The following is an 11133-nucleotide window of genomic DNA, read 5'->3' as shown; positions in this document are numbered from 1 at the left end:
TGCGGTCGTTCCAGGCGTTCGCCCCGGCGTATGTCGGCCCGATCATGGGGGCGCTGGCCGCCATGCACGCGTACGAGCTGGCGCGGATGTATCGTCGAGCGTACTGCGTCGCGTCGTCGGTCCGACGACGTGTTTCCGTCGGGCCACCGTCGCCTCTGAATGGATACTTGACGCCGGCCGCGCAGCTCGGTGTGTTCCACAGCATCGACGTTGTGTGCCAATCGTACCAAGCGTACCGCATGTCGTACTATCTCGTGGATCGCCGCTATGCCTTCACGTTTGCCACGGTCGTGAGTGCGTACTGCTTCATCACGCCTTGGTTCCTCTTTGCAAAGCACGCCGTCGCGCGGCGGTCGCTCGTCCTGCTTCTGAACAACTGCTTTGGATTTGTGCTCAACTCGGTGTTCCCGATTGCAGTCTTTATGTTTCAAGCCCTCCAGTTGGTCATCCTGGACCGCAAGCTGCAAAACGACGACAAATTTGTCACGGTCAGCCTCCTCGTCGGCCGATACTTGATGGTGACGTCGCCCACCGACCTCATCTCCAAGATCGTCATGCAGTGTTCGAGCTGCGTGTCCATCCGAAGACTTGTTCAGCCCGTGACAAGGTATCAGTCCCTTGCGAACGATCCAGCCGTCGGACCATCTCCACCACCCGTTGCCGTCCACGCCGGCACGACCACCAAGCCGTCCTTCGATAGCTTCCACCTGCAGTTTCGCCAACGCCGAAGTCTCGTCGTATTCTTGTGTCTCAACCTGATCTGGGGAGCCGCCATGATGGCTTGTGCTGCTGCGGCCACGTTTTTTCGATCAGAGTGCCCCGACTATTGTGTGCTTGACACGTCGCCATGGTTTGACTTGACCTGCAGCTGCGTGTACGTCGAGGTCAACTGCGCCATCCGAGGCATTCCCGGAGCTACCATCGACGAGTTCATTGAACCGACCACCATCGGGACGTCGCTGTTCGCGCTCGACGTCCGGCGGTGTGACCTGCCCCACGGCATTCCCATCGCCGCCCTCCAACCCTTCCACTCGCTCTTTGGTGTGTTCTTGTACATGACCAACCTCTCGGTTTGGCCAGCCGACCCGACGGGTCTGTTGTGGCCACCAACGTTGGCCGCTTTGCACGTTCGAGGCAGCCACTTGCACGAAATCCCCGAAGCGTTCGCCGTCTTGCCTCCTCAAATTGTGTACTTTCGACTCGAAGGGGGCAACATCTCGACGATTCCAGAAGCGATCTTTCAAGCGTGGGCGAATCTGTCGTCGCTGGCGCTTTCCAATCTGCAGCTTACCGACCTTCCTCCACGGCTAGGGATGTTCACCGGCCTGATGTCGCTTGAGTTGCGAGGAAACTTGTTCTCCAGTGTCCCTTTCCTTGCGTCGGACATGGACGCCATGCCGTGGCGGCAGTCCGTGGACCTCAGCGCCAACAACATCGGCCACATCCCATTGTCGTTGGCAACGGCGTGGGAAAAAGTCGCACTCCAGTTGAGTTCGAATCCAATTGCGACGGTCCCAGATGCGTTTGATCGACGACGATTGAATGCTCGCGAAGTGATTATGGACGATACGCCGTTCTGTGCGTCGAGGCCGGTTGCCGCGTATTGCCTTCCCAAATGCGCTCGGCAGTGCGACAACAATCTTCTCGGCAACTATCGGTGCGACGAGGTTTGCTATTCGCAAGCATGTAGCTGGGACAAAGGGGATTGCGCCGCGTACGGCCTTTCGTCAGACTCGTTTTAAAGCATCCGCGACAGTCTCGAGGGCGGTGCTTTTACATCATTGCAAAGGATGCGCAGTCCGAAAACGAACTGTGGACGTCGGCGCTGTCTACGCACTTGATTCACTTCAACTTATGGCCGACGTGTCCTCTGTGGAATTAAATGACGCACGATGGAGAAGCGACCTGCCTTGCAGGTATACGCCACCCGCCCCACACTAGTCTTTGTTGGCGGTGAAGATGGTGGGAATTTTCTCCCCAAAGTCTACCACAACGACCGCGCCATGACTGAGATCGACCACGTAGCCACAACACTGAGCATTTCGCGCACGTACAAATCTTGGTGTTGTTGGTCAAGCTGCGTGTATTCACAGCAGCATGAGGTGTCGCCCACGGTCCATCGAATGCGATTGTACCTCAAGATGCGCGTGTATTCGAGGAATGCTTCAGTCAGTCGCCCCGCGTTCGCTTCAGCTTCCCGCATCGCTCTGTAGTACGCTGCGTCTGCCCACGCCTTCGCGCATCTGCCTGTCAGCATGATGCAATATCGAACGGTATCGCCACCTTTTCACGGTCGACATGCATGATGTCTTCGATCGCGTGAATCTTTTGGATCGACTCCTGTCGTGCAATTGTTTGGTTGTCGCATCATTCTCTCGGCGACTCCGAACACATCACGCTTGGTGCGTACCTTTTCGGCGATCTCCTTGATCATGTTGATCTTGCTCACGGCCGACACCTTCTCAGCTTCAATCGTCGCTCGCTTTTTGTCCGTCTCGGCTTCTTTTTCAACTACGCGCTGGGCCTCATGGGCAATGAGTAGCTTCGTTTTTTGGATTTCCATGTTGGCATAGTTGGTTCGAATACTGTCGGGAATATTCGGTTTGGTGACGCGAACGGCTATGATCTACCCGATTGGAAAAAAGCCACTGCAGTTCAGGCCCCAGACGGGGCGGAAGCACCTCGATGCCGGGCGCCCATTCATTGCAGTCCCGTTGCAACGCCTGGGAGACTTCGTGAAGCAGTCAGAATTAACGCAATGAAGGCGATACCTTGGCCAAGTTTTCGTCCAGCGTATCAAATAAGTCGATGTAGACTTCCTGGAGCGTGTGCTTGCTGCAAAATTGGTTGATTTCGTGGTGGATCTTGTCGAAGATCCACGTCTTGTCGTAGTGGACCGTGTAGTTTTTGATCGTGTCATACACGCTTTCGCTGCGAAGACGATTCACGACTTCCACCTTGTCTAGCTCAGCGAGTCACATCATTGGAGTGCAACGACGGGGTTACCAAACGAGATGAGGACACCGCCGCTAGTCCCACAAGGAATGTTATCGACGTGGTCGGTTTGCACAGTCACTTGCACGTGGTAACACGACGTGACAAACGGTAATTGCCAATTGAACCCCGCTAGCCAGGATGTGAGAGGACAATGGTGCAGCATCGTGGGAGGCGTACGTCCTGTCACTTCGGAGAGCAAGGCCCCCCCTCGAAAGTACACTCCCACGTATCCCTCTTGCACTGCGCCGCGTGAGCGTGATAGGTCGAGCATCAAGTACTGGTAAATGTACCGGTGTGGAGCGACAGAGGAATCGAGAGGAAGGCGAGCATTGCCGTCGCGCCGACGAGGAAGCCCATCGTGCGTTCAATTCGGAAAATTTAGATATGTATCTCGACCTGAAGGGCGAGTTTTGATTGGAGAAGAAATTCGGCAATGCATCGTCATGATTGGATCAATTTCACAGCAAAAGGCTACTATTGGTAAAAAGTTCTCAGCTTTTAGCCAATCCAAGTGGGCGAGTGAACCCCATGTCGGTTACAACGGGATAGCCTGTATGGGACATCGCGCGTCCAAGGAAGTCGAATGCGACTTGAACATGGAGCGACTCGAAGAAATCCGCATGCTCACACAGCGTATTGCATTCACGTGTATGGTGTGTTGCTGGGTGGCTTAGTCGTGCGTCGTTGTTTTGTCAGTGCCCATTCCGGAAATTATCAAGATGCGTCTGCAATTCTTGAAGTGGAGTCCAAACGACGAGATGACGCAAGAGCAATTCTTCGCCATTCCAGGTAGACAACGCTCTGCGCCTGTTCCATGTATTCCACAACATCACGCTTCTCTGCGTGCTTGCATGCAGGTGTGGCAGTGAATCCCTTGCGAAATCGACTCTTTGAACTGTTCGAGCTTTCGCCAACGCACACGGTCTCTTTCCAGGTACATGAGTCCACTCCACGACTTGAGGCCCACAGAAATTGAGCCCAGGATTTTGCGACCTTGATGGCCGTGTTCACGTACCACAGCTCGCGCGACAACAAACTGCGAAGTAGTCGCTCGCTCTCCTTCAAAATAGCTCATGCGTGCTTTTGACAGTGTCGTTTAAACTTCAAGACATGGACGGCGACGGGAAGATTTCGAAAGCCGACTTAGTCTCCTACATGAAACTCGTCGTGAACTTTGGCGGCGTCCCAGATCCAGATGAGCTCGACAAGGTACGCAACAATTAAAACCCTCCCACATATCCTCGAGTGGCCCATACATGACCGACGTCAGATAGAAACTCGATATGTTGGCAACGAGAACGCTCGAGGAAGCGTCGACGGATGCATCGGGAGACTTCCTCTCGTATGATGATTTTGCCAAGGTCGTAATGACGACCGACGACTTTGAGACCAAACTCTTGTTTGACCTCGCCTGACGCCGGCCACGAAGATCATGGCGACACTTGAATGTATACTTCGTCCACTTAGCCCAATCCCGTGGAAAGAAATTCGAGGAAAACGATGATGCAGGCATTTCCAACGAATTTTCTCGATAATAAACCTCGAAATGCGTACTACAGTAGTACAGTAGTTTTATTCACAGGTTTGTGTTGACCAAGCGTTAGACCATGCACAAATCCGAAAATTGCTTTACATTGAACATTTCACTGGGTGTTTAATGTGCTTCATCCCGAGTAATGACACGGTAACGTTATCCGAGGAATTTCAAGAACAGTGGGTCCGCTGTTGTCGCGAACAGCACGAACAGAGGAAGTGGCTGCTAGAGAGCATGACGGAGTCCGAACCTCATCCATGTCGACTCGATTTCACATGTATTTTACAACGCGCACTGTGCCCAAAAATGCGACAAATCGGATTGGAATCGTGGAGGATTCGCAGCATAGCGGTTGAAGCTAATATATTAGGACTCCCATCTGAACCAAAGCAACGGCGTGTCAAGGCGGGGCCGTTTACTTCTTTTGCTTCTTGGTGGCCAACTTGCGTTGGTAGAATTCCAATTCCTTGCCTTCCAAGATGTACCCGTCGGCGCGGCCAGATTGACCAGGGCGCGACGAGATCGCAGCCAACAAGCGGCCTTGCACAAATTGTTCGTCGAGGCGAGGGTCCAATTCACGGGTGCGTTGGCGGTTGGCCAACTTGCGCTGCACGTGGTTGGATTGCTTGGCGGCTTCGTCGGCTTCGCCTTCTTGCGACTTCTTCACACCGATCTTGACGCCGTAGTGCGCTTCGTACCATTGGCGGAACGGGTGGGCATCGATTTGGATGATGGCGTTCTTCACCAACGTGTTCGTGCGGACCAATTCGTTGTTGGACGCGTTGTACAACACAATCAAGATACGGGTCTTGTGCGAAATGCCTTCCGTGCCCCACGAAAAGTTGCCGGTATCCAAGCGGAGAGCGCGGAACTTTTGGTTGCCACCACGGACACGGACAGCGTTCACGCGCTTGGCACCCAACTTGGTGTTGGCGGGTTGGCGACCCAATTCGAACTTTCGCTTCTTGCGAAAGAACTTGCGCTTCCCACCGGTTTCACGGCGCTTGTGCTTGGAGTCACGAGAGATACCTAGTCGAGACCACGACGGGATCAGTCACACAGGAACGCACGAATGCGTTGCCGTGCTGTCATCATTCAAATGCTGCACGACGGGGATACAGCAGTGACGATGCTTCGCTCTCATGGATGCCGCAAGCCACCCGCACATGTACGAAACAAGCACGGGGCGCGATCCAGCGGTACGCGGTCGTAGAGATCCCTCGACGTCGCACAGCATCTCAACGGGTCGCACGGAACTTCGCATGCAACGTACCCATGTTAGATGCTGTTCAGACGGAGCTAATACAGGAGTGATGCGTCGGCGGCGGCTTGATCAAGGCCACGGCAGCCATTGGCTCGGTCCTCTCCCTTGATTGGTCAAAATGTTAGCCAATCCCAAGGTACGATTCCCTTCCACCAGTAACCTGACATCCGGATAAAGCAACCTCATATCCGATCATGAACTTTCAGTTGTACGTACGATGTATGGAAAATGCGATGGTCCTTGAGAGGTCGGAGGCGACCACGGAGAGCGGCGCACGAATGCGCATGACGAAGATGGTGGTGGCGCTGAGTTGGGTAAAGGTAAGTCTGGCGAAGAGCACGCGTAACGTGCTGTAGGTAGTCTGGCCGCTTGTTCTCGCAGGCAAGAGCAGCCTCGGTCCTCATCACAATGTCCTAGTGGTACATTCAGAAAACACATGCACGGAGCGGTCGCAAACCCAAATGAGCAGAAGAGCATGGTCAGCGCCACGCACATCATCTTCTAGGGCTAGTGCGCCATGGAGATGGCGTTGACGTCCTCGGGCAGAGTGGGTCCATGGGCATGGACAGCAGGGTATGAGGGCTCGGCGCGTTGTTCGTGAGGGTGACGGTTGGCATTGTATTTAAAACACGAAATATAAATTAACTTGGCGTTTGTATTGACGATTGTGTGCGACACCCCAATACTATGACACCGCTCAAGCGGAAGCGCGGAGTTGCGTCCAAAGCAAGGCCGGCGGTGGTGGAAGACGGCGCGGTGCGGACGGCGGATGCACCATCAGACCCGTATAACTGCTCTCTTCGTGCATGTTCCTTGGAAGATCACCATCCTGTGAGCGTTGCGAAATCGGCACCGCATGCAAGGAAACCCCGAGCAGCGCGACAGCGACGCAATTGCCAAGACAATCCAAACTGCTTGTTTGGGCTTGGCGAATATGCTGATGTACGTGATGCATGATTAGCTGAGCAGTGACATTGAGATCCACGTTCCACAGGGCATCTGGAAGACAAACCCATCCGTTCTTGCAGACCTCGGCCCTGATCCATCTACAATGCTGCGTTCTCCTGTATCGGAGGAGGACACGAACAACAATCACGACGAAAACGGCGCCCGTCCTTGTGGTCTGCGCAATTTGGGCGCGACGTGTTACGTCAACAGCATGGTCCAATGCCTCTTCATGACGATGTCCTTTCGGCGCGCCGTGCATGAGTGGGAACCCAAGGAGACCCAGCATTTGAGTCCCGTGCTTCTGGCTCAAATGCAAGCGTTGCAACGGCTATTTGCCCACATGCAGCTCGGGGCGCGGTCGTTTGCCGACCCCCAGGAGTTTGCGTCGAAATTAGAGTTGAACAACGTGGTCCAGCAAGACGCCCATGTACCACACACTCACGTCGCATTCGCTTCACGTTGATGTAGGAATTCACCAAGCTCCTGTTGACCCATCTGCAATCGATCTTTGTCTATTCAAAGCATCGCGCGCATTGGAACCACATCGACAGCCACTTCCGCGGCAGCATGCACTACGTCACAACGTGCGGCACGTGCCACGCGCGGTCCACGAAAAGCAGTTCGTTCTTTGAACTGGTGCCTACCTCCGTTTTCGTCTTTCACCACTCATCCTTGCCATGGCATTCTCCGTAGTCGGTCAACATCAAAGGCCACAGTTCGATTCACCATTCGTTTCAGGTGCCGTGTTTCGTTGGATCGTGCGCTGTCGACGTCTCGGTGGCTCACCCTGGCGCTTGGCATAGTCGTACCTCGCGCCCGAGATTCTCGACGGCGACAACCGATACTATTGCGACACTTGCCACGGCAAGCAGGACGCGTCCCGGCACATCGAAATCGAACCGGCGACGTTGCCGCCGACGCTCATGCTGCATCTCATGCGATTCGTGTACGATGTCAAGTCCAATACAAAGAAGAAGGTGCAGGACGCGATTGAGATTCCGCTCGAGTTGTGCATGTCCGATTTGACGTCGGCAATCCCTCCAACGTCGTCGTCGCAAGGGCGATATCGCCTCGTCGGCGTGCTCAACCACCGCGGAACGACGGCGTCCGCTGGCCACTACACTGCCAACCTATTCCATCCAACGTCTGGAAACTGGTTCTCGTTCGATGACACGCAAGTGTCGCCGATTGAACCGGCATCGTTCCTCGCGTCCAAGGAAGCGTACATGTTGATTTACACCCGTGTGAATGAAAATGCCAGTGGGCTGGACGACGACGCGGCTGCCATGCCAGCGCCACGTTTGGTGGCCGAAGTTGAAGCAGCCAACACCCAATTCCTCCAAGACATAGCAACGTACAAAAACCAGGTACGCATCCTTCCGTCGTGACGTCGGGCATGACACAGTCGGGGAAGCTGTGCATCATGGTCGCTGCCTTCGACCCGAACGATGCGACATCCCGTCTGCAAGGACGGCCTGTCGAGTGGTTTCCACAACTCGTGATATTGGGCAATGTTCGTGTCGTAGGTCGCAGAGGTCACCGAGTCGATTGACATTCGAAAGGCCAAGTACGAATACCATTTCGAGTCGCCAGTGGGGGGCAAGAAAAAGGTTTACTGGGTCCACACGGCCACGTTGAAGGACTGGGTCGTGGGCGACGATCTCGGCAGTCACCCCCGACCGCCCGTGGACATGAATCCGTACGTGTGTCCGCATGGCCATCTTCGCCCGGACAAGTGCTCCCACCTCAAGCGCGTGTCCGAGCCGTTGTATCGGGAGCTCTGCAGTGCGTCCGTGGCGCCAAATGCTCTGTCGTCCGACGAGTTCTGGTACGAAGGCATGGTCTGTGTGTTTCACATGGCCGAAGCGATGCATGCACGGGCGTTTGACCACTTCAAGTCACTTCGCTGCATCGTTGTCATGTCGTAGGTGCGACGAGTGCGTGGCGACGAATGCGACCAAGTCGTTGGCGTCGCAATCGCACAACGAACGGCTGAAGCGCAACCTCGAGTTGCTCTGCAACTCGACGGACGAACACTTTGTCATCAGTCGCAAGTGGATTGCGTCCTGGAAGGTGTGTTTGCAAGACGCACTTGCAATCAAGCAGCAAGAGGCCAAGGTGCACGAAGCGCAGGAATGGCTCGCGTCGATGGCAATCAACCAAGACATCCAGTGCACCCACGGCAACCTCCAGCCGAAATCGAAAAAGCAGGTTCGGGGCATCTCGTCCGAACTGTGGGCTGTCCTCGCGACCGAGTACACGGTGAGCGCCGTGTTTCCAAAGCAGTCGACTGTCGAGTGCCAGGACTGTGTCACGGACGCGTCGACGCAACAAGCAGCCGAGACACGTGCCCAGAACAAGCGAAACGAGCTCATGGCGAAGCATCCGGCGCTCGTTCGACTGTATAAGCGATCGCTGGACCATCTTGAGACGATCCCAGTCAACCAACCCGTCGTGTTGGTGTCAATGGCGTGGCTCGAGACGTGGAAGCATTCGATCGACCACGTGCTTGATACCGCACCACAGCAACTCCCGCCATGTCCGGCGCTGTGCGAACACGGTAACCTGACTGAACCGACGCCGCATGCTGATGTTGCGGCTTGCAATATGATGCAGGCAAGTGTGTCGTCCCTGGACATGTGCTGGACCAACTGGATCGCCGACACCTCAAACACAAGCTGCTCCAGCACACTAGGCGCCACGGCAGCAGCGATGCCACGATGGTGTTTTTCGACGAATGGGAAGCACTGCATCACGTGTACAAGTCGTCCAGTCGTCCGTTGAGCTTTGTCGTCGAGGACGGACAACACGTTCGATGGGGGCAGGCGACACGAGATGGCTTTGTTGACATGCCGTCCCTTCGATGCACCGAATGCGAACTCAAGCAGCAGACCAACCGGTTGGCACGGGCGGTGGATTTCCAGGACGAGCTTGTGACGGTGATTTTTCTTCGAGAAGAAGAGGTACTGCATCAGCATCATCCCAGTGTCGTTTATGGAGGACATGCATGCGTAGGCGATCCCATCGACAAGAGGCGGTGCCGAGGTCGTCGGCGCAGACCAGCAGCAACGTCGTCGGTCCAGCCGGAGCAGTCGACGGACGAACCCGACATTCGAAGTCCCGTGCAGCGCCGACGACACTGTGTCGCTGCTCAAGCATCGCATTTATGAGAGGTGTGACACAGCACCGAGCCACCACTTGCTCTACTTCAACGGCGATTTGCTCGACAACGCGACGTCGTTGAAACACGCTGGGTACGAATCTCCTCCTGCAGCAACGTCGTCGTCATGGAGTCGTAGAATTCGAGCCCACGACTCGCTCTACTTGAAAGTTCTCACGGACGAAACCCCTGCCGACGTGCTGGATCTAGTCACAAACGAAAGCGAGATCGAAGTTGGATTCCAGCACTCGGCCATCTCGGGACATCGGCGCACCAGTGTGTCGTCGTCGTGGGTGTGCGAAGAATGCACCTTCGTCAACGATACGTCACAAAGCAACGTGTGCGAAATGTGTCTGGCCGTCCGCCCGTCATAGCTCTCGGTCACGTCCATGTCAACCATGACTCGTGTTGTATCCCAATGGACAATGTGTTGGTTCGAGTCGAACGCGTCATTGCCCGTGCAACCATCCATGGCTTTGTGGCGTCGCCAAGGGGAGGTCCCCGTGATGCTGGCACCACCCACTCGATGATAATGATGGCCCCCTTACGTGAGACTGCTGCGGCTAATCCCATCGACGACTGGCCGGTTTCCTCTTCAAGGGACACCTGCACGATTGGTCCGGCGTCCGTCTCGGGATGCGTACGGCTCCTGGGCGTGTTTGCGAGTCCAAGCTATCATGAGGAGCTGGATGGGCACTTCTGCACATTTTACTATTGCATTGTTCTCACTTCCGGGTCCCCGACTCGGCAAGTGAACCGCTGGCGACTCTCACTGCTTTCAAGGAAAAGGCAAAAGTGAATTAGGGCATAAGGGTACTGACTGCACACTTCATCGCCTACGCCGTACCAGCACTGTACGCCTACGGTACTGCACACTGACACGGATGTTCAAACGTTGCGGGGACACCGTAATACACGTGGATCACAATTCCGCGGGGACACGGCCCTCCTAGAGAGGATGCCCACCGCTTGTTCCACGTCAGCGACCAGCGATGACATCAGCTCCATCTTCGCGTTGGCTATCACCCACCGTCGAAAAAGCTCGGGGACGTCTTCGTACAAGGTCGTTGCAGGCTCCCAAGATGCCTCGGCCTCATCCAGCCCCAGCCACTGCACACGGACTTCGAAGCGGCCGGCGCTGTCTCGGATCTCCTTGAGAGCTTCAACATGGAACCCGCTGTCTCCAAAGGCAACCTGCTCGAGGAGATCCTCGGCAACGTCACGACCCGC

The 11133-nt window shown here is 55.3% G+C and overlaps 5 protein-coding genes across 11 annotated transcripts; 3 read left to right on the top strand and 2 right to left on the bottom strand.

Annotated features, from left to right (window-relative positions):
* Window positions 1–44: 44 nt before the first annotated feature.
* On the top strand, window positions 45–1742 carry H310_07670 (hypothetical protein; the record flags this gene model as incomplete). Its single annotated transcript, XM_008873100.1, has 1 exon — window positions 45–1742. One exon carries the CDS (start codon window positions 45–47, stop codon window positions 1740–1742), a length of 1698 nt encoding a protein of 565 aa, XP_008871322.1.
* Window positions 1209–3364, bottom strand: H310_07669 (hypothetical protein). 5 transcript variants are annotated; one of them, XM_008873096.1, is made up of 10 exons: window positions 3288–3364; window positions 3175–3237; window positions 3007–3126; window positions 2772–2962; window positions 2682–2723; window positions 2411–2626; window positions 2284–2340; window positions 2136–2233; window positions 2055–2077; window positions 1209–1984 (listed from the first exon to the last, which is right to left on the bottom strand). In XM_008873096.1, exons 1-10 carry the CDS (start codon window positions 3352–3354, stop codon window positions 1938–1940), a joined length of 924 nt encoding a protein of 307 aa, XP_008871318.1. In that variant the 5' UTR covers window positions 3355–3364; the 3' UTR covers window positions 1209–1937. The 5 variants fall into 5 exon arrangements, with proteins under 5 accessions (XP_008871318.1, XP_008871321.1, XP_008871317.1 ...); XM_008873099.1 differs by having other exon boundaries at window positions 2136–2626; XM_008873095.1 differs by having other exon boundaries at window positions 1209–2233.
* A 174-nt stretch (window positions 3365–3538) lies between these two features.
* H310_07668 (hypothetical protein) lies at window positions 3539–4553 on the top strand. Of its 3 annotated transcripts, XM_008873092.1 has the most exons (6): window positions 3539–3630; window positions 3694–3786; window positions 3855–3931; window positions 3980–4040; window positions 4088–4206; window positions 4272–4553. In XM_008873092.1, the coding sequence occupies exons 1-6, from the start codon at window positions 3552–3554 to the stop codon at window positions 4410–4412; spliced, it is 570 nt and encodes a 189-aa protein (XP_008871314.1). In that variant the 5' UTR covers window positions 3539–3551; the 3' UTR covers window positions 4413–4553. The 3 variants fall into 3 exon arrangements, with proteins under 3 accessions (XP_008871314.1, XP_008871316.1, XP_008871315.1); XM_008873094.1 differs by lacking the exon at window positions 4272–4553 and having other exon boundaries at window positions 4088–4265; XM_008873093.1 differs by lacking the exon at window positions 3539–3630 and having other exon boundaries at window positions 3667–3786.
* Window positions 4554–4791: 238 nt separating this feature from the next.
* On the bottom strand, window positions 4792–5899 carry H310_07667 (40S ribosomal protein S8). The gene is made up of 2 exons (XM_008873091.1): window positions 5805–5899; window positions 4792–5560 (listed from the first exon to the last, which is right to left on the bottom strand). Exons 1-2 carry the CDS (start codon window positions 5806–5808, stop codon window positions 4947–4949), a joined length of 618 nt encoding a protein of 205 aa, XP_008871313.1. The 5' UTR covers window positions 5809–5899; the 3' UTR covers window positions 4792–4946.
* Window positions 5900–6464: 565 nt separating this feature from the next.
* On the top strand, window positions 6465–10465 carry H310_07666 (hypothetical protein). The gene is made up of 10 exons (XM_008873090.1): window positions 6465–6737; window positions 6790–7170; window positions 7212–7379; window positions 7437–7481; window positions 7547–8110; window positions 8270–8571; window positions 8672–9303; window positions 9360–9706; window positions 9759–9997; window positions 10043–10465. The coding sequence occupies exons 1-10, from the start codon at window positions 6483–6485 to the stop codon at window positions 10275–10277; spliced, it is 3168 nt and encodes a 1055-aa protein (XP_008871312.1). The 5' UTR covers window positions 6465–6482; the 3' UTR covers window positions 10278–10465.
* The last annotated feature ends 668 nt before the right edge of the window (window positions 10466–11133 follow it).

This window comes from Aphanomyces invadans, assembly GCF_000520115.1.
Source record: "Aphanomyces invadans strain NJM9701 unplaced genomic scaffold supercont1.14, whole genome shotgun sequence".
Taxonomy (NCBI): domain Eukaryota; phylum Oomycota; class Saprolegniomycetes; order Saprolegniales; family Verrucalvaceae; genus Aphanomyces; species Aphanomyces invadans.
Note: the sequence above shows the minus strand (reverse complement) of the source record. Positions and strands in the feature narration are given on the sequence as shown.